The following is a 22,785-nucleotide window of genomic DNA, read 5'->3' on the forward strand; positions in this document are numbered from 1 at the left end:
CATCCACGAACAAGTTCGCTCTAAAATAGATGCTTTTGGCTCAACTATCTAGCCTTGTTGAGCAAAATAAGGAAATAAGAGAGAAGGGAAAGGTATATAAAGTGGCATATAAACTAGACGATTGTGATTTAAAATCATAAAACTTGCCATTGTAATTTGCTCTGGCGATTCTTCAAAATCTTAGCACGTTACTTTCACAAATTTGGCGACCATTTCCTTCACAGAACAAGAACTAAGTCCTAATAATTTACAATTTTGAATGTCTCCCAAAGGAACATAAAAGAAAGTGAGGTTCAAGCTTACCCTGTACATTGGATGTTGTTAGGAGTGACCACCTAATACAGAAAAGATCACTTGGGCTCAAGACCTTAAGCCAAATAGTTGTATATCTGCGGATTGTTCTTGTCTCGCTCAAGGTATTCTCTGTCTATAAGGCTCTCGATCCTTTTCTTCAAGTCCGTTGGCTTTATCGGAAATTTGAGCTGAATGAAACAAAAAATAAAAATCCCACAAAAGTGAATACCAAACAATCGTATATAAACATTCGCTAACTGATTTATGTATTTACCTGTTGAAAAAGCTCGGTTATTAAAAGTGTGTGGCTTAGTATTTTCCTTGTCTTCATTATTCGAACAATAGCTGCATCAATCTGCAACAGAACATATCATGTACATGTCAGAAACAAAAAGCTCAAACAAAATAAGTCTATAATTATTTTCCTTTCCTTTTTGACACCCCACCCCCGAACCCAAAAAAAGAAGACACAATTTTCAATTTGATGTCAAGTATTCATCAATTTGGAATTATTACAATCACATGTATGTTTATACTTGAGTGCATATAATTGTCGTATCCGATGACATTAGCTTTTACAATCAAATAAATGTTGTAGAAATTAGAAGCAAATATAGGGGAATATCTCTCAATCATGCAAATGTTAGAGGGGTTTTATCTAATTCACCCTTTTTGAATGAACTATGTGCATAATTTCCAAATTAGGAAAGAAAACAATTCGAAACAAGCCTCTATGGACCAACAAGCATATATACTTTCTTTTGTTTTACAGAAACCACAAGATTTAACAATCGGTTAGTGACACAAGATATATCATAAGAAAAGAACATATTCAAACATTTACATTGTTATACTCTAATATTTTAATCCTGCATGCTTTAGGTGGATCATTTAATAAAAACTTGTAATGCTGCCAATAAATTGTGCAGTAACAATAGTATACATACCTGATATTGACGATCCTGGAATACTCTTTCCGTAGTGCTTGTGTTCTCTTCTATTGTCTCCTTCATCTGAATGGCATTTACCTGAAAATGCAAAATGTTAGCTTGAATTGCAAGTTGACAAGCCCAAACTGTCATCAACTAGAACATTTACCTTGATGCGGTACAAAGGAGCACTGAATTCTTCATTGAATGCAAATGTATCTTCATCCTCTACTTCTCTTCCCTTTGGAAACTATTGGATACCAGTATATCATGATAATAATTCAACTTATGCAAGAAAATTCAGAAGCTATGACAGTTAACAAACCTTTTGGAGCACACGAACTTTGCCACATGCAAGAGATTGCAAAGTCCTCCTCAGCTCTTTATCTTCAATACCCGTGGAGTCCTTAATATCTTCAAAGCTGAGCTTTTGGGTGTCATTGAACAGCATCAAGACAACAGTCTGACAACATAAAGGACCCAAGGAAACTATCAAGACTGAGTAAAATGTGACGTATCTGTATAAAGGAAGATTAAGGATCCACTCACCTGGAACAATGACACTGCCAATTCTTTTTTACCTTTAGGGAAGTCGGCTTTTAGAACACATTGACCTAATGAATTATGCCACATTAACCGTCTCCCACTGTACTTGCTTAAGTAGAACTCCTTAAATATATCCTATTGTATGCAAGCAGAGATTAGAAATTTACAAAATAAAGATAACACAGATTCACACAGAAATAGAATTTAGATAGCTCTAATGATCTAACCTGATAAACATTCAATTCATGAGGAAGCTTAACATCCATGGGTGGGTATGTTGGCCAGTATCTGCAGATGTAACATCAAGCACTAGAATTATGATTAAAAGGGGAAATTATGTTAGCAATATAAGTTGTCCTTATCAACGTATCCGTTGGAATAATCAAATGATAAATACCCACCCAGTCGTTAGAACATGAACACTCATCTCAATGCCAATAGGAAGTTTCATCCTGGCTTGTGATGACTGTTTGAAGGAATCATTTATTTCTTTTGATAATTCAATGTCCTGGAAATGGGTCAGCAGCATGTAGTTATTACAAAGAAAGAACATATAGAACTGCGCTAGTGTAGTGCATTTGACAATATAATAAGATTTAAGAAATAGCAAATTGAAAATCACGGCAAGTTGCTAAAAGGTAAAATACAAGTACAAGGAACAGTGAGCAATTGAAAAACAAACTGCAGCACATAACTAAATATGTCAAATGAAATAATAGATTAAATTTGTTCCTGACAGAAGAATACAAGTAAGCAGATTAAAAAAGGTATGTGGAAGTCTATGACTAAAGATGGTTTTACTTCTTTTGCCCTTAGTTAGCATAATAATTTGTTCTCATGCATGTTTTCAGGACCAAATCCACTCTAATATCTGATACGTATCTTCTGGTGGCTGCACTAATAATATTGCCAGAATCACGCAATATAAATGTCCCTTTTTTTTGGTGAAGCTCAATTTAAGCCAAACATAAGTCATATTCTTGTAAACACTCAGTGTGATATTGATAAGAAAAGAAGATAATCAACTTTTGGCTCTCTGGAGGTTGCAGGCAGTACAGTGGTCACTATTGCCTTTTTATGTATTTATTTTCCAATAACTTGAAGGGAAAACATCTTGATTTTGACAAGATTTTTTTCTCTACCCATCTGAACCAGGAAGGATTATCTTTAATCTCTCATATAGATCCCTATGCCTTTTATATGTCAGTATATGACACTTCAACTGATGTATCTAACATTTTTGTCTTCTGGCATTTCATAATATTAAGAGAATAGTTTTCTTGATATATTTTATTAGCCCAAAACTCATCAGTTTAAAGCAGTGTTCTCACATGTGTTTGTACCATGCATTTACGATGAAGAAACCATGCGTCACTTGTTACCATAAAGTCCACGAATATTCTAGTTTTAGTCATCATTTTTTATCCTTTTTCAGAGAGCTGGTCCAACAGCATAGACGAAGAATGTAACCACAATTATCAACATGGGATACAATATTAATAAAAAAGAGAGAAGACTCGATACCTTGAACATGCCTTCCAGTTTATTAGTAAATTGGCTCCCACACTCAGTCTTGAGCTGAAAAGAGTATTTGCTTCTGGTTAGATATGTCGCAATTTCAGAGATAATGAGCTAGAAGAAATCATTTGAAACAACTTCAGAGATAATATCATTCAATTACTTTTGAGATCATTGACTTTTCAGCATCAATTGAGGCGCTCTTTCCCAGCAATAACCTTTTTGCAAGATCCTTCTTGTAGAAAGCCTCAAAAACATCTTTGCCCTGATTAATGGTGAAACAAAATATGTTGGCCAGTCAGCGTAATTTAAAAGCAGTGTACACTGAAGCACCCAAAATAGAGCAGTGTGTCACAAAGAAAGCTAATCTGATAATTCAAATTGAGTTAAAGCTAAGAACAAGAAAACACATATTATTAACTAAACATCCCATTATATACCTGTATAAATCTGAACAATACCAACACTTTCTCAAGTGTCCTTTCCAACTCTTCCTCAGAAGCACCCTTATTGCCAGCACGAAGTTTCTCATCTAGAAACTTTTAAATTAGTTCAGCAGTTTATTTCTGTTGTATAGAAACACCAAAGACAGATTCATTAGCTCTCACCTAGAGATACTGTTGCTCTAAGGCAATTGACAGAATAGAAGTACAGAATATTGCCACCAAGAAGAGGACAGGCAGCTAGTTATGACAAAGTCAGGTGTTTCCAAGTTGGCGGATGATCAAAATTCTGTGCCAAAACTGTTGCCATCTTACAACTGAACAACAAGCTAAAAGGAAATACAAAACGAATTAAAAAATATGAAGCAGCTAGAAGAGTAAAATATGCAATCTTCAAGCTCTGAATATGTAAACTTGACACTGATTTCTCAAAGCAATAAAAACTCTCCGGTTCATAACAGATCTGTTGAGTATAAAATTAACCCTCAACCAGATAACATAAAAGACTAAATGCCAAGAAAAATCCTGGAGAGATTTGTTACAGGCAAACCAGCTGCTTTGAAGAAAAGCAGAATTCCAGATGCAGCCAGTTGAATATCTCTATTTAACAGTAAACTTCATAAGAGATGGAAGAAAATATAAACTCAGATCTGGTCATGCTACTTTGCCAATTATATACTGTATCTAAAATAAGAGTCTGCTCCACAAAGTCCACAACTTCAGCAGAAATAAAACAGCTTCACTATTAATTTAAAACTATCAGTATCAACCTCTAATAATAAATAGTTCTTGTTAAAATTTTAAGTTCTTTCAGACCTCCACAAATGTTCTCCATAAAGAACCCGCATCGCCCTAAGTAGCCAAAAACAACAAGATACTGAGCGATGAAAAGCGAAACAGAGCAACAACCATGAGAGATTCCAATATATCACATATAATGATTGAAAAGTCAGACAATTCACACTTCATATTACAAAATTTCTCAAGTCTAGATAGTGTAAAGTAAAGCAGATGAGAGCAGCCTGAAGTATATGACATGGGTGAGAGATATAATCTGACCTGCCGAAGATTGATAAGGTGCTCAAATGCATCCTTCATGGTTTGTGCAAACATTTCATTTCTGAAGAAACTCTCTTCCCATATCATGTCAAGAGATGTCTTGAACTCCAAGAGGCAAGCAACCAAATCTTTGTCTTTTTCTTCGTCCATGACAATACCCTGTCCAGTACCGCGGATATATGAACCAAGAGCTTGCTTTAATAACTCAAGAGCATTAACCTTCTGGAGCAGAGTGTACATTCTTTGAAGATCTTCCACACGCTTAGCTTCCATAAGCATTATGAAACCCTAAACAAAAGAGGGGGGGAAACATAACTTAGTCTCTAAAACCTTTGCCATCAGGAACAGTAATGATATACAACCTTGTCAAGGATTGAAGATGCGTGACGTTCAAGAAGCTGCCTTTCGGCAGTTGCTACAAGTGGCTTCCTCGTACTAGCATCCAAGTATAGAAAACATCTTTCTTGCTCTTCATGCAATCTTAACTGCAAATTTGCATCTGTCAAGCTTCATATATATGATAAATAATTCTAGCTCTTTGCTGCCCAACCAAAAACATAAAACATAGATGACTACAACATAAACAATAAAAAACAAGAGGTGAAATTTGTACCTCCACATGTTTCAGATACTCCGGAACATCTGACTGCTGCATATATTTCACACTTTCAGCAGCATAAAAGTCAGAAGTGCCTTTAAGAAAAGGTTTCTCAAATTTGTCTGCATAAATTCCTAGCGCAGTAAACATCTTCAAAAGATGATTAAGCAATGCCTTATTTATAGCTTCACCAAGCCTGGTCCAAAGAAAATACAATCCGTGTTAAATACTAATTAAAAATATTTTTAAAAATCAAGAAAATTTAAGTATGAGAAAAAACATCAATAAATAATTCAATAGAGATACCAACCATCTTGTTAGAAAAATATCTAAATGCTACTAATTATGGAAGTATAGGCAAGGTTTTAAATATCGGATATCGGGGAAATATCGGATGGCCAAAATTCATATCGGATTGCGGATATCGGGAAAATATCGGGAATACGTGGTAAATATCGGAATGCCATAATGAATGTTTGCATACATAGTATAATGCATTAAAATGTAATCTCGACATATGTAATAAAATTTAAGCATACAAAATATGAATAATATATGTTTAGGATCACTAATCAACCTTCTAAAACAAACAAAAGTGCAAAGCAACGTTGCAACATTCGATCTGCTTTTATAGGGCAAAATGTCATTTGATATAATGGGGAAATCTTGATATCTCGCCCAAAAACTCCAAACACGGTATATTATTTTGCAACAAGATATATAAAAAGATATATTGGTCCACATATCGGCTAATATATAGGCCATATTGGGGATTTATCACTCAAAATAGCCAAAAAAGCGGTAAAGGGTATTTAAAGACCATATCGGTTGCGGCAAGCCCTATAAAAGGATATATCGGGGGATATATCGGGCCATGTCGGGGATATTTAAAACAATGAGTATAGGTATATGGAAGAAGTGAAGAACAGATAGTTCACTACATTAATACATCCATATAAGTACTACCCCCAAATGAAACCGGTTTCTTTGTATTAATTGTGAAGTAATGAGCACAGGAAATCATATGCATCAAGTTAACAAATATTAAGCATATGTTATGGAGATTAAGAGTTATCATACATAGTTATGTGAATTCTATTGCATCATAAACTATATGAAGACAATTTATCTGTGTATTAATCATGACTCGTAAGCACAGGAAATCATGTGTCAAGGTAACAAATGATCTAACTATGTGAAGGGGATTAAGAGTTATCACACATAGTTCTCTGCATACTTATGTGAATCTACTGTGTTATCAACTATATGCAGAATTCATCTGTAACTTGACACATCCTGATATCAGATGAAGATAATACAATGAAGCGCAAAAATAAGAATATGGCTTTTTCCCCCATTCAGCTCCTATAAGAGTAATTTACTCATCTAAATTTACTGATATCACCTTTAACTAGCAAACTGAATGCCAACGCATGTCATTTAGTTCCTTGATGTATTCTGGATATAAACAAGAGAAGAAAACTAAAGCTTTGAAAGTGTTGATTTTACTATTAGATTATTAGTTGACCTCTACAGCCATCAGCATTTAAGTGCAACATTGACTCACTGGTGCAACTTGTTTGTGTCAGCAGCTACGAAATAAGATCTAAATATAGTCCAAACTATGATTTCATCCTTTAGAATTACAATATATTTTAGAGCTACATGCCCCAAGGAAAACTATAAACACATTATTATCCAACTCCCAAATGTCTGCAAAGGAATTAAACTTGAAGAAGAACAATGAAGGTCATCAACAACCTTAATTTATTAATGGTAAAATAATCAGTTCTCTTTGCCAACATCAATATATATAGTTGTTATTGCAGCCCAACCATTGTTACAATCTATGTTGCATGGATATGGGTGTGGGTACGGGTACGGGAACAGGACATGACAACATGTAAAAGTAGGATATATGAAGTTATGAACATGACTAAATGTGAGTTTGTGTGTCTGTGTACATAAGTGTATATATTTAAATCCAACAATATTGTTTTTCCATTCACATGATATGAAATTAAAATTCCTATAACATTTTTTATGTTTGTTTTAGTACGTAGATTACAAATTGGCAATCACTCATTTTTAAACTAAATACCCAAACGACCCTTTACAATCATAGTTTTGAACTGAGTATGGGCTGAAATGAACCATTTAAGCACAATTTTCTTATTTTCAGCTTCAACTCAACTACCCTTTGGTTACTGTAAAAACGAACAGTTCCGATAGCATATAGATATTGCAAATGAAGTCACAAGATCTTAAATCTACAATTACCCCATGCTATGTGGTCTAATATTGAAGGCAAAGAATACGTGTTGAAAAAGAATCAATTATATGTAGAGGCACATAAAAAGTCAGACTGCCAAAACATTTCTATTTATGTATAGCAGTTCAAAGAGAGCCAAATGTGCAACTTCAGCGTACCTCTCCCTCTCAATCAACCTTAGAAGGCCTGTGACAATTTTGTGCAACACTTCTTTATTGTTGGAGAGATGTTTTTCGAACAGCTTCAACCCCATCTCCCACAATGAGTCAACACCATTGGTTTGTTTCACGTATGTTCTATCGAGGTATAAGGCTATGCTACGAATAATCAACATCTGGTCTGAGAAATCCTGCCAGCATTTCACTACCAATGATAAGAATACCACGAGATCAGGGCTCTGCCCAACTAACGACATCAGTGCTGCAGAGATGTGCACTTCACATTCTGTCTGAATGCGTTGGTAAAGGTTTCCTCCCATCTTGTGGATGCAAAGATCATTGACAGCCTGTAACAGAAGAATTTAAGTCCCTAAAAAAATAATAATTAAAAACTTTATAGCTTAAGAAACAAATTTGCATCATGAATACCTGATAAAGCTTCTCAGAGTCACAGGGATCTGGTTTCTTCAAAAATATAGCTGTGATAGCGGACTTCAGTGTTGCCCACGTATCTTCTTCAAAACTTGGTGGTAATTTAGGCTTATCTAAGTCATATTAGAATAAAATTGAGTTAGTAGCACAACATTAGAAATAAATAAGCCTCAAGAGTTTCCTTCCACACTGAAAACCAAAGAGCTCAGAAGGTATAGCTTTTATGATTTTCAACTTTTACATAGATTAATTTTCTTGTTTAGTTGCCAAAAAAAGGTAACATGAGAGTGAAAAGTAAAGGAGTTTCTAGAAGCAGCCACTCCTATAAATGGGAGAGCCCCCGGATTGAGAAAGATTGACTGCCCTTATACCTCCAATAGCGAAGAAAGAAAGGTAACATGACAAAAAAAATTGCAATATGAGCAGTGGCTGTTCTTACTGAATTAAATGATAAATTGAACTTATGGAAGATTGCACAGGATATCCAGTTACAAAGTCTGATGACAAAGAAGACAAAAAATATATATTTTACAAAAATGTAGAAAAAAGAACTCCTAAGAAAAAAAAGAATAATGCAGACATGATATTCTCAGTACGGTACTTATTGAATTCCTACTTCTAGCGAAATCGTCTATTTTTCCTTTTCAAGCAATCAAAGGAATATTTGATCCTTCAATGGAGCAGGATCCTAACGAGAATTAAATATTACCGATAAATCCTAAGTAGGAAATGGTATTCAATCTAGGGAAACATGTTACCCAGCTGGAGGAAACTGTTCTTATTCTTTTACTTGATCTTCACAAATGTATAGGCAGCTATGTTACCCGGGTACTTCTATAATGAAGCCGTACCCATACTGGACACGTACCAACACTTTCCCATACCCAAACTTCATGGACACTTCTTGAATATATGCTTGCATTTATTACAACATGCAATCAAATTATACGATATACATGTTAATTTAAAACACTTGTCAAACACTTCTTCAAGGTATAGCTTACACTTCACATCCGTTTCTTAAAACTAGTTAGATATGGGTCCAGTTTCGTTTCAGTCCATACACAAGTTCAAAACTATATAGTTAAAGGGTCGTTTGGATGTCCAGTAAAAAAATACGTAGCTTCCAATTTATGATAATCAATATGATAAAAGAAACTTAAAATGTGATTGGAAGTTTAATTCTAATGACACATGATGTGGGAAAAAAATGATCTCATGTACATTATTAATTCTCTCTCTCTCTCTCTATATATATATATAAAAACACCTAATTTTCAAATTTTCAAATTTTCAAATTTATATAGCAAAATCGATCTGTTCTGAAAAAAATTAGCAAAACCGATCCTTTTCAGATGAAAATGGTCGGTTTTGCTGATTTTTTTTTCAAAAAGATCGATTTTGCTATATAAATTTGAAAAATGGGTGTTTCAAAAAATTGTCCTAGTGTAAAATACTATCGGTTATATATCCATTAGCAAATAAACATGGCTATTAAATATTTATATTAAATTGGATATTTATGAATACCGATATATAATAAAATATGAAAATATTTGAATATAGATTGATCATACAGTTGTAATAGTTTTAATATCTTTAGATTAATAAACTTAAAGTTAATTTGATAATCAAGATATATCCAATAGTCTTAACTCGTCGGGTACAACAAATATATTAATTAACTCTCTTGTATTGAATGACCTATATAGGTTTATATTTTATTTTTTTATATTTATTTTCTATCTGCATATATATATATATATATATATATATCCGTACATGTATCAGATTTTAACGATCTGTGTACTATGATATACAGTGGTCTGTATTGTTATCCATATATATATATATATATATATATATATATCCGTGTCCCCGTACCCTATATTTTACAGTTTTGTTGTGTCTCATACCTGTACCCGCACCCATACTAGTATCCGTACCTATTTCCATGCAACTTAGATAGGCAGCGTAACCTATATTTTTTATTATTACGATCCAATAGTTTGTCTCTGTTTAGATCATTAAGGAACTAGCATAAGATATTTTCAAGCTGAATGGAATTAATCTTGGAAATATTAAGTTGATTCTAACATCAGATTAACCCTGCTGAAACTCTAACATAACAATATACACCAAGTGACTAAGTCTCCATGTCACTCCCTAGGCCCACAAGCCCATCGGCTTGATGTAATCCCCACGACCCACTACGTGCAACATGTGATTAGGCTCAATCCACTGTCAACAATGACTAGCTAACGTTGCAACTTGAGATACCACCACATTATCCAATGTGGGACTATATTTTGGGCTATCACAACCACCCATGCGACGTCCTCATCGCGGCATGATGAATGGTTCGTCCTGAAATCACTACTAGGCAACGTGGATTTTAGAGGTGGATCACATCTCGCTCACGCAGTGTAGCACTTAGTCCCTAATAGCACTTAGTATCACAATTATGGCTAACAATCTAGCTCTGATACTATTTGTAACACCTAGGGCTTACATTGCCAACGGACTAATGGGCCCAACGTGTGACAGTTTCTTCAGAACTAGTCCTACATTTCATTTCATGTCTCATTCGTATATTGCTTTCTACAGTTACCAGAAGCTCAAATGTCTTGTGAAGACGAAGTAATTTCAAGGAGTACACCAATAAAGACCCCAGTACTAGAGTCCCCTTGCTCTAGCCGATCAATCTGCCTTACTTCAAACATGGAACCAACTTTGTCCCCTAGTCAACAATGTGGGCTATTGAATGGACATGCAACAATCCTGGCAGACTCTGAGAACTGTCTAGTTCCAAGGGATGTTTGCTTAGAAGATGTTGCCGACAATATGAGGCTAGCTCTCTGGGTATACCCTGTCACTAGTGGAGAAGTGACACTATTCTTGACCTATGGGGACTTTAATGCCATCCCGCGAGGGCTTCGTGAGGGCTGCCAAAGGACTGGCATAAAACTTGTGGAAGTCCCAAATGGACAAAAGGATGTAGTTGACAAGGCTATCGAGGTTGATATGTTCTCGTTTGCACTAGACAATCATGCATATTCCTTAATATTGATGATATCTGGCGATATCGACTTTGCACCAGCCCTTCATATCCTTGGCCAATATTGGTACAATGTCACTCTCATCTCATGTAAGGTTGGTGTCTTGTTGGCTTTAAGCAATGTTGAGAGGTTTGTCTTGGATTGGTCTAGTATGTGATGTGAAACGGGACATGGGGTCTATCAGAATCAGCGATTTAAATCGAATAATGCATCGTTTCACCAAATTCCATGATCTTTGGCAGAAAATTAAATTCAAAACAACTAATGTGACAAATGGATTTAACGAAATTTGCATCAATAGTTATGATTAATTCCAATCTTGATCAATTTAGCTACAATATTCATTATCATGCTCAAGTTCTACTATCAATATCAAATTTAAACAATCATATGCTCAATTACTCTCAATTCACAAATATAATAGCAGTGAACATATGATAAGAGTTTAGAGATGAAATACTCATGTAATTAACTAATAAAACGAGATTAACAGAAAAATAATTTATTGGGCTATCAAGTGGTGACGGTCGACGGATGAACTGACGACGACAACAGCGTCGAACTGGCAACGGCGACGACGAATTGAACGACGACAACAATAGCGAATTGAGCGACGACAATGTGTGCGGGCGACAGGACGATGCGACGTCGGGCTGGACGTCGGGCTGGACGATGCGATCAGCTGTAGGATCGGTGGCGGCTGCCCGAGTTGAAAGAAGGCAGGGGAATTCGCCGGTGAGGGCTGCTCGAGTTGAGGGTGAGCAGGGGAGAGATCGTCAGTGGGACTGTTCGGATTGAAGGAGAGCAGGAGAGGGATCGAGTGGTTGTCGGGAAAGGAGGCCTGTTGGGTCGAGGCTAGTGGGCGTCAGGGTTATACAAGCGACGACGACGATGGACGCGACAAGAGGAGGTGAGGGCTGGGCGCGATTGTTGTTGGAGACGCGGAGGCTGCTCGACTTGCGAGAGAGCAGGGATGGGTGGGGATGTCGGCGCTATGGAGGAAGAGGAGAGCGAGGGTGTTAGCATTTGTTCTGGGAGCGACGCGAGATGGAGTGGGGGCTGACGAAAATTGAAGGGCAGTTGTCTGTTGGGCAAAGAAAACAGGGGATTGTCGCCTGTAGTGGCAGAGGAGAAAAAGTTGGCCTAGGTTTCACACCCGAGGCTTCACACCAACATTCGGTTTCACACAAAAAAAAATTAGCTCACAAATAATTCATCAATTCTTCATTATTTTTCATTCTGATTACAGCAGTGCTTTTATAGAGCAATTATAAAATCTCTCAAAATCAATCAGATTCCTAAAATCACTCAGATACTAAAAACTGATTAACTACTAAACTTGACCCAAAATTCAAATTTTAAAATTCAAAATTCAAAAATTAAAATCCTACCAAAATAGAAAAATCCCTCAAATTTCTCACAATTAAAAAAATTAAAATCCTACCAAAATAGAAAAATCCCTCAAATTTCTCACAATTAAAACTAAATTAAGATCTGATCAAACTTGCCAAAAAATAGAAAAATCCCTCAAATTTCTCACAATTAAAACTAAATTAAGATCTGATCAAACTTGCCAAATCTTATTCGAAACTAAAATAAAAGAAAGTCAAATAACAAATATGGAAATTACCATTATTGTCCTCATCAGTATGGCTCGTGGTGAAGGGTTTGTTCCCTCAAGTACCTACATCTCCATGGGCTTGACCTTGTTGTCCATCCCTTGAGGTGCAACTTTGAGGATAGCCAGAATGAACTCTTCGGAAGAGACACTATTATTATCAGAGGAATTTCACAGAGAAGCTAGATCTACTGCAATTATTGGTTCACGAATATGATGGACCATTTGAATCTCAGATGTCTTCTTCATATCTGAGAGCTTACCCTTTGCATCAAAAGAAATTCTAGTGGATCATCAAAATGTGCTGAAGATATCTAAGATTTAAAGGGCTAACCCCTGAGGATATGTGAGATATCTGAAGGAACTTCGCCTCTTTTCCGAGTTCCAATTGAACATATCACGAGCTTTGGGCATCCAACTTTAAGTGTTGGGGTATTGAGTTAATTAAGATGGTAAAGCTCATTTGGAAGATGACATACACCTTTATTGTTATTGGGAAGGGATCTAAAAGAGCTCTACACATAGACAAACAAAGGAGTACCCCAGGCCCAAGACATTATGAGGACGGATCAGCATGGATAGGGAATTGTGAAGGATAATGTAGTTATTAACATTTGTTCTATGGCAAGTTCCTTCAATGGTTCCTCAGACGATGATATGAACAAATAACTTGACAACATAGTTTGATAGTTTCAGGCCCTAAGTGCAAGAACAACTACATTACCCATGTCATTGTTAGATACACAAGATTGAATAATAGAAGGTTCTAGATCAAAGAAAAAAATAGAAGAAAGGAAATTTAAAGTACTTCCCTTTATTTCGACCAACATTTAAATTGTCATCTTTGAAGACATTTAAATTGTCACACTCTGAGCCGGCAAGCCTGTTGGCACTTATAAGATCTGAGACTCATTGAGTGCAACACATAGTTTGGCTCAATTCACCGCAAAATGACTAGCAAATATGCAACTTATCTCCCATGATTTACTATTCAATAACATCTATATCATTACATATCCAATGTTAAGACTATATTTTGTGGCATCACAACTACCACACCTTAAATACCTTAAATACTCAGTGTCTTCATCACAATATAACAATTGGTTCATCCCAATATCACCCCCCATGTGATGTAAATTCTAAAGGTGACTCCTACAAGTTCTAGATGTGGCTCTCACCGTGCTCATGCGATGTAGCACTTAGTCTAGCATAACACTTAGTTATGCACTTTTAACCAAGTCTGTTGAAAGCAAAAAGCATAGCAAAGCGACAAGGTGTGGCTTAGGTTTTTTTAGGCTTAAGCAGGGCTTAAGCGAAAAATAGTGCCAAGTCCAAAAAAATTAAATAGGGGCAATGTTTGAAAAAAAAATCAGAAGGAAATTATAAAACAAGCAAAAAAAAGAGGTAAATAAAATTCTCAAATGCGTACGTAATGATTTATAGAGATCCTAAGCATGAAATAAATATGTAGAAATACTCAGATGCAATCACACATTATCAACAAAATACTATAAACATTGCAATGTGATAAATTAACATGTAGTGCACTAAATGCACCACCTAGTCAATAAGTTAAGGACTTATAAATTATCAAAGGGAATATTGATAATTTAAAAAGGATTTTTGGAACAATTTGATGCTTTTGGGAGCTTAAAACCACTTTTGGGCTGAATTGGCTTTTCTAAAAGCGCTTTAAACCGCTTTTTAGGTACTTTATGGGCTCTTTAGGCGCTTTTAGTTCGCACAAGATATAAGGCATGATTTTTTGAGCGAAAAGTGCTCGGTTGTTCAAACCCACCCTTTAGCCCAAGCTGAAGGGATTTAAGGGAGCTTCCGCTTTTTGGGTATTTTTACTGCTTTTTACAATATTGCTTTCGACATACTAACTACTCTGATACTATTTATCACGCCCCAAGCCTCAGGCCGCGAGCTTATTAGCGCGATGTAAGCTCTATGACACAGTGAATGCAACACATAATTAGCTCAATCTGACGCCTAAAGATAATATTGCAACTTGACTGCTATGACTTAGTATTTAAGCCTATACATATCACCACATCTATTTGATGTGGGGTATTTTGGGGCATCACTGTTACCCCACCTTAAATACACAATGTCGTTCTAGTAGCATGACAAATGGCTTGTTCCAAAGAACTCACTAGTCCAGCTTGTTTCTATCACATTGAACCTACATTGGAACTAAGTCTCCAAATAAAGGTTGGGTTACCACTGTCAATGATCTTACTTATAGGCCTAACCCCATCTCCCTCGATGAATCCAGAATCACACTCCTGGATAAACCCTTAGTCAAAGGGTCAGTAAGATTCTTCTCAGACTTTACAAAGTCTAAGATCACAACTTTACCTAGCAAGCATTGTATAGATTTATATCTTATTTGAATGTCTGTTCAATTTTTTATTTACATTCACTTGCTTTAGAAACTCTATGGTAGATCTAGAATCAGAATGAATAGATATCGGAGGTGAAGGTTTAGGGACCAAAGGAAGTTCAGAAAGTAGATCTTTTAACCATTCTGCTTCTGCACAAGTGGTATTAAGAGCAATCAGTTCAGATTTCATGGTGCTCCTGACAATTACTGTTTACTTATAAGATTTCTAGTATACAGCAGCACCATAAAAAAAGAATACATATCTAAATGTAGACTTTACACTGTTAGAATCCGTGACCCAGTTAGCGTCACTATACCCTTCTATAGCATCAGGGTACCCAGTGTAAATCAAGCAATAGTCAACTGTGTCTTTTAAGTATTTAAATACTTTTTCTAAGGCAAACCAGTGATCTTTGCTAGGATTACTGGTATACTGACTCAGTCTCCCTACAGCATAAGCTATATCACGTCTGGTCTGGTTGGATATGTATAGGAGAGATCCAATCAGCTAAGAATACTTTAGCTGGGAGACAGATTCACCTTCATTCTTCTTCAAAGATATAGAAGAATCATAAGGTGTGGAGACAGGTTTAGAGTCATAAAAATTGAATTTGATTAGCATTTTCTTAATACTATGAGAAAGACTCAAGGATATTCCTCTAGTGTCTCTAGTGATTTTCATTTCAAGTATCATGTCAACAAGACTTAAAATCTTTCACGTTAAAGTTCTTGGAGAGATAATCTTTAACCTTTGAAATTAATTTAAGAGTTGTTCCAAAGATAAGGATATCAACATAGAGATAGAGGATGACATAGTCATTATTTATCACTTTTGAATAAACACACTTATCATGTTCATTCACAGTGAAGCCATACTGTGCAATGGCTGTCAAATTTCTGGTACTATTGTTTTAAAGCTTGTTTAAGACCATACAAAGATTTAACAAGTTTGCAGACTTTATTTTCCTGACCCTTGACAATGAAGCATTCAGGTTGGTGCATATAGATTTTTTCATCTAGATCACCATTTAGAAAAACAATCTTGATATCCATCTGATGTATGATCAGTTTATGAATAGCAGCAAAGGCTAATAATACCCGAATAGTTGAGATTCGGGCTACAGAAGAATAGGTATCAAAGTAATCAATGTCTTTTTACTGAGTATAGCCTTTAACTACTAATCTAGCTTTATATTTATCAATGGAACCATCAGGTCTAAGTTTCTTCTTGAATAGCCACTTACAGCCAACATGTTTACAACCTGAAGGTAAGTCGGTGAGTATCCAAGTATGATTTTTTATGATAGATTTAATCTCATTATCAATGGTTTCTTTCCAGAAAAAAGATTCAGGTGAATCCATTACTTCTTTGAATGAGCTTGGATCACCTTCAACAAGAAAAATAAAGAAGTCTTCTCTAAAGTCCTTTTGAATTCTACCTCTTTTACTTCTTCGAGGTTCAATATCAAGAGGCTGAGAAGAACTAGAAGATGGTGGATCAGAAGGAAAAGATGAACTAGGATTTTTTGAGATTTTGGATTTGAAAAGAAAGATGTTTTCAAAGTAGATTGCATATCTTGCTTCAATGATAGTGTTGTTGGATGTCGCTGATTTCAGAATTAATTACTAAAAATTTATTAACATTGCTATCTAGTGTATATCCAATAAAAACAACATCTACAATCTTAGAATCAAATTTTTTCTTCTTAGGTTCGGGAATACCTACCTTAGTCAAGCAACCTCAAACCCGGAAGAAGTTCAGATTAGGAGTTCTCCCCTTTCAATATTCATAAGGGGTTATATCAGAATGTTTGTGGGGAATTCTATTGAGAATGAAGTAGGCAGAAAGAAAAACTTCAACCCAGAGATTTTCAGGTGCTCCTGAACTGAGTAACATACAGTCCACCATGTTATTAGGGTTATGTCCTTTCGTTCAGCTACCTTGTTAGACTGTGGTGTATAGAGAGCAATTACCTTATGAATAATATCGTGTTCTTAGCAATATTTAGTCATATCATTTGAGGTATACTCCCCCCACGATTAGATCTTAGAATCTTGATCTTTATGTCAAGTTGATTCTCAGATTCAGCTTTATACATCTTAAACCTATCTAAAACTTCATCCTTAGTCTTGAGAAGATAGGTGTAACAATATCTGAAGTGATCGTCTATAAATATCACAAAATATCTCCTACCCCCTCGGGTGAGAACTTGATCGTCTATAAATATCACAAAATATCTCCTACCCCCTCGGGTGAGAACTCGGTTCGAGTCACACACATCACTATGAATTAATTCGAGGGGTTCAGAGTTTCTAGTTATAGACTTGAAGGGTTTTTTAGTGTGTTTCCCTTGAACACAAATCTCACACTTAGATGAGGGATCATAAGATGATATAGGAATAATGTTCAATTTAGTCATTCTCTACAAAGTTTAGAAATTGACATGTCCAAGTCGTCTATGCCAAACATTACAAGACTCAACAATTTGTGCAACAGAAGACTCAGAAATTTTATTAGAACTGGAATTAATTACATTGAGCTTGAAAAAGTCATTACAAGTAAAACATTTTCCTATCAATACATTATTCTTTGTAATCACAAATTTATTGGATTCTTTTACAATCTTATATCTAGCTCTAAGAAGAAGAGATTCACTAATCAGGTTGCGACGAAGAGAAGGAACATGATGAACGCCTTGCAGATTCAGAGCTTTCCCAGAGGTCATGGTGAGCTCTATGCATCCACTTCCCATTATTTGTTTGAAGGAGTCATCCGCTATGCTTATGCTTCCTCCACGTGATTCCTGATAAGTTGAAAACTAAGAACGATCATTGCAAACATGAATATTAGCTTCGAAATCCAAGTACCAGTCAGTGAAAGAAGTAAGAGACTTTACAAGATAGGATGAAGATGCTAACCTGAAGGAATTTGAATTCTCTTTAATCATGTTAACTTTGTTGGATCAATTTTCTTTAGGAGCAGGTTTAATCGGTTCCTTCTTCTGATAGAAACAATTGGGAGCCAGGTGGTTGGTTCTACCACATACATAGCAGAACTTTTTATCAGACTTATGGCTGGAAGAGTTGAGATTAAATTTGGAAGATGATTTGTTAAAGGACTGCTGGTTTTTTTTTTTGAATCTTTCCTTTGGGTTTGAAATTCCTAGATTTAGGCTTATCCTCTACCAAGTTCGCTTTAGCTTTTATTTCGGTCTTGGTTTTGTAATTTTGCCTATGCTGGTCTTCAATGCGAAAAGCCTTGAGGGCTTCAGTTAAGGTTAGATTTTCTTGCTTGTGTCGGAGAACTCCAGCAAATCCAGACCAGGAGGGAGGGACTTTATCAATCAAACAGGAAACTTTAAAAGCATCAGTAAAGGAGTTCCTTTAATTGAAGGTGAAGGAGGAAATCTTGGAATTCATGAATTTGTTCATTAATGGGTTTGTCATCAACCATCATGAACTTATTGAAGGAAGAGGAGGTGAAACGCAGAATTCCAGCATCATTATAGTCATATTCTGCTTCAAAAGCATTCCATATGTTCTTAGCACTTTTGAACTCATAATATGTCATAAAAGTTATCCGCAAGTGCATTAAGAATCCTATAGCAATAATGATAGTTGATTTCTTCTGGTTTCATAGAGCTAGAAAAGGAGCTAGCACTAGAACCAGAAGTAGAAGGAGCAGGTTGTTCAGGATCGAGAGTCAATGGTTGAGAACCACTAGATGAAGACTCAGGAGTGTATGGCAGATAAAAGACCTAGGGTGGTGAGCCAGTATCTCATCTGATTAGCCCACTATTTGTAGTTAACACCGGTAAATTTCTCAGGTTTGACACTCTTCGAATGGTCAGCGTTAGCCATAAGTCCGATTGAAGTTTACTAGTCTAGATATTTGGAATCTGATGGAATAAAAGTTTTTATCAATACCACTAGACCAGTTACTTAGGAGTACGACTTTGATCAATAAATTGTATAATTCTAATACAGTAAACAAGTCAAGCAAATTTTTTTCCTTTTCTTGTGAACAGTAACTTTTTTCCACAGTTACTACTTAATAATATTAATTAATAGGTAAGCAAACAAATAATTAAAGTAATTACAATTAATTATTTAGGATGAAATTTTTAATGAACAGTAGAAATAGTTTGGGGTGAACAGTAAAATTTGATGAACAGTGATTTTTTTCCTCTTTCAAATTAACAGGGAAAAATTAGTCAACAACTAAAAGCAATTAATTATAAATAAAAATTATTTCGGATTTAATAAATCAACAGCTATAAAATTCAATCTTCTAGATTGTTGTCAAAATTGAAAATTATTAGCATAAAAATCCGAAAATAAAGAATTAAAAATTCTGGCCTGATCGGGAGCAGTCGTGTAAACACTGCCTTAGAAAATTAAAGACCCACCTATCGTCCTGACGCAGATGGTCCTCTCTCTTCTAGCCATAAAACCCCCCAGAATTCGGTCGGCCTCTGAACTCGAGTAAGAGTGGCAGAACTTCTGCTCAGATGAAGAACGTTGCCCAAAAAACAAAACCAATTGAACTGTAGCCGAGACTTTTAGAAGGAGAGAGAGCTCAGTTTTAAGATGAAGAGAAGAGTTTTTTTTTCCTATGATTTCCTCGAACTGATCAGCCATCTATTTATAGGGTTTACAAACCTAAAGCCGTTGCTCACCATCCGCGCACGTTACTCATAATCCGCGTAACCCTCGCACGATCTCTGCAGCCGTTACAAAACGTGTAACACGTGCAAAACGAGAAGGCTGAAGAAATAAAAAAGAACACGTGTGTGCGGCGTGCGTGCGTGTTATGCAAAACCCACTCAATACAAAACCCAAAAACACTACTCAAAACCCAATAAAGGGTGTTCCCATATAAACCCCTTACTACTCCCATCACTATTCCATGTGGGACTATTCACAAAGGCAAAATTGCCTTTTCATGAACAAAATAGCGAACAAGTTTGTCCAATGCCCAAGCTTAAGCTTGACATCAAGCTGCTTATAAACAACTATTTCAAAATCTAAAACCCGACACTTGGAATCATCAGCTTCAACTACATCATATTTATAAGTCCAGCACATTCGTTTCCTCCAACTAGTTCAATTCTACTTATCAACTATGTAGCTAGTTTTTTCTCAAAAAAAAAAAAAAAAAAAAAAAAAAAAAAAACTATGTAGCTAGTTCACTAGTTGAAAGATTATAAGCTTTTCAAAAAAAAAAAAAAAAAAAAAAAACTATGTAGCTAGTTCACTAGTTGAAAGATTATAAGCTCATTCAAATAAAATCTATCAGCACATCATACAAATAAGAATTTTAAAACTAAAACCTTCGTAAAACTCAGCTAAAATTCGATATCAAATCACCAAAAAATCGAGTACCTTTGAGCTTAATCTTGAGCGCCTTCTTCACCATCGGCTGAGGTGGAATCGCCTTCTTCCTCAACAAATTAGAAGCCATCCCCGTCATCAAGCTCCCCGAAACCCCAGCCTGGTCGACGAGCACCGAGTCCTCATCCTCAGACGCACCGCCGGCGTTCCCTCCGCCTCCGCCGCCGCCACCGGAGGTGACGTCGTAGTACGAGTGGAGGCCGTTCTTTTCTGTGAGCTGATGAGACTTGGCTTTCTTCATGGATGAGGAGCTCGACGGCGATGAGAGAGGACAAATGCTGTTGATGCTGGAGAAAGATCGCTTCGAGTGAGTCATTAATTAATCGGAGATTTTCATGGCGAGGTCGATTAGGGTTTTAATTCGAGGAGGGAGGAGGTCGAGATTGATCGAGAGAGTGAGGGCCAGAGAGAGAGAGCGAGGAAGTTTATTTCGATTGGGCTCCGTTTTATCCGAGAGGGTCAAGTTTCGTGTTTGTGGGGTCGGCTTAATAATTGAGGGTTCGAGACAGTGGAGACTGCGAGCCGACTCGATCGAGCTTGGGCTCGGGGCCTGTTTGGATCGGGTATTTTGAAGGAAAAAAGAGGAGGAAAGTTATTAATTTGTTAGTTTTTTGGTAGTTTTCCCCCAAAGTCGTCTATTTTGTTTTGCTGACAAAGAAAAGTATAAAGGCGACTTTGGGGGAAAGCTGCCAAAAAGCTGATAAATTGGCAACTTTCCCCCTCATTTCCCCTTCAAAATACCATAAGAGGCGATTTTAGGGGAAAGCTTCCAAAAAGCTGACAAATTTACAGCTTTCTCCCTCCTTTCCCCTTCAAAATACCCGATCCAAACAAGCCCTCATGGTCGTTTTGTTGAAATCTCTAACATTTTGAATTAGTCCCTCGAATCATCGCCATTGCTATTAGGCCCCTAATTCTTATGTCTCACAACCGCTGCTCTTCATTGGAGGGCTTAATTTTTAACAACTTACAAGAATCGAGTGACCTTGAGAAAACTGGTAGAATTTTTGATTTTTTTTTTTGGGCAATTAGAACTCAAAACTAGAACAAGGATAATTTATGGAATAAAATTTTATAGTGTAAATCAATTAGAACTAGAACTAGGTTAAGATTTTATAGCGTTGGTCAATTAGAACTAGAACAATATTAGAACTGAGATAATGGTAAAATTTATTCCCTTTTTTTTCATTTCTCTATACAAAAAAAAAAGAGTTCTAGTCCTTTAAATTATCCTAGGTGCTGGGCTAGAACTACTTCGTAAAAAAAAATTAGAACTCTCATTTTTATTTCTTATTTTTAGTTTTCATGTCTTTTCTTTTCTTCATCCTCTCTTCCTTCAATAGTCATTGCTATCATCTGACCATACTATCATACTAGACCGTCTTTCCTCTTAATCCTCTCTTTAAATGTTATTTTCTTTTTTTTACCGAGTATTTGATTTATATAATTATTTTAAAATAAAAAATCATAGGCCCCTAATTTATTAAAAGATAAAAAAGAAGAAATATGAAAAACTTTACGTTTTTGGACTTGTACTATAATAGTTCACAAAAATAAAAAATTCTGAAGTACTGTTATAATAATTATTAACAATATATTGTATTCTAACAAAAAGTTATTCAACAATAACTAACATTATATTAAACAATAATTAATAAATAATAGTAAGTTAAAAATATAAAGTAGTAGTTATATGGTCAAAATACAAAAATTATATAGTTCTTTATTATCATAAATTATCCCATACCGTTTTATCAAAATATCTCACTTCAAAAAATTATTCATGATTATTCCACTAAAATATCACACTTTCAAAAATTGTCCCGCTTCAACAATTATCCCACTTTGTGTGAAAACGTTCCCATTGAATATCGCGAAAAGCCAAATAAAAGTATAGCAAATGTTACATTGTTACATTAACAAATATTGTTTGAAGCATTTGCCCCGGTACTCCATCCATTGTTTGAATGCTTCACAATTTTTGTGAAATATGTTCACATTGAAAACTCGTTATTTGCTTGAAAAACAATTGATGTAAAAATTATAAGTCTGGAAGTGGGAGTTTTTTTTTAT

General features: G+C 35.6%; 1 protein-coding gene across 1 annotated transcript; it reads right to left on the reverse strand.

Moving 5' to 3' along the window:
* On the reverse strand, nt 98-21,147 carry LOC109848632 (cullin-4-like). Its single transcript, XM_020418244.1, is given in 17 exon segments — nt 98-482; nt 569-649; nt 1,242-1,322; nt 1,393-1,473; nt 1,549-1,686; nt 1,773-1,904; nt 1,997-2,057; nt 2,171-2,277; nt 3,294-3,347; nt 3,451-3,552; nt 3,728-3,853; nt 4,790-5,077; nt 5,152-5,274; nt 5,403-5,583; nt 7,818-8,164; nt 8,247-8,362; nt 20,704-21,147. Coding segments are annotated over 17 exon segments (2,457 nt in total). The 5' UTR covers nt 21,029-21,147; the 3' UTR covers nt 98-368.

Source organism: Asparagus officinalis, chromosome 7 (genome assembly GCF_001876935.1).
Source record: "Asparagus officinalis chromosome 7, Aspof.V1, whole genome shotgun sequence".
Lineage (NCBI taxonomy): Eukaryota > Viridiplantae > Streptophyta > Magnoliopsida > Asparagales > Asparagaceae > Asparagus > Asparagus officinalis.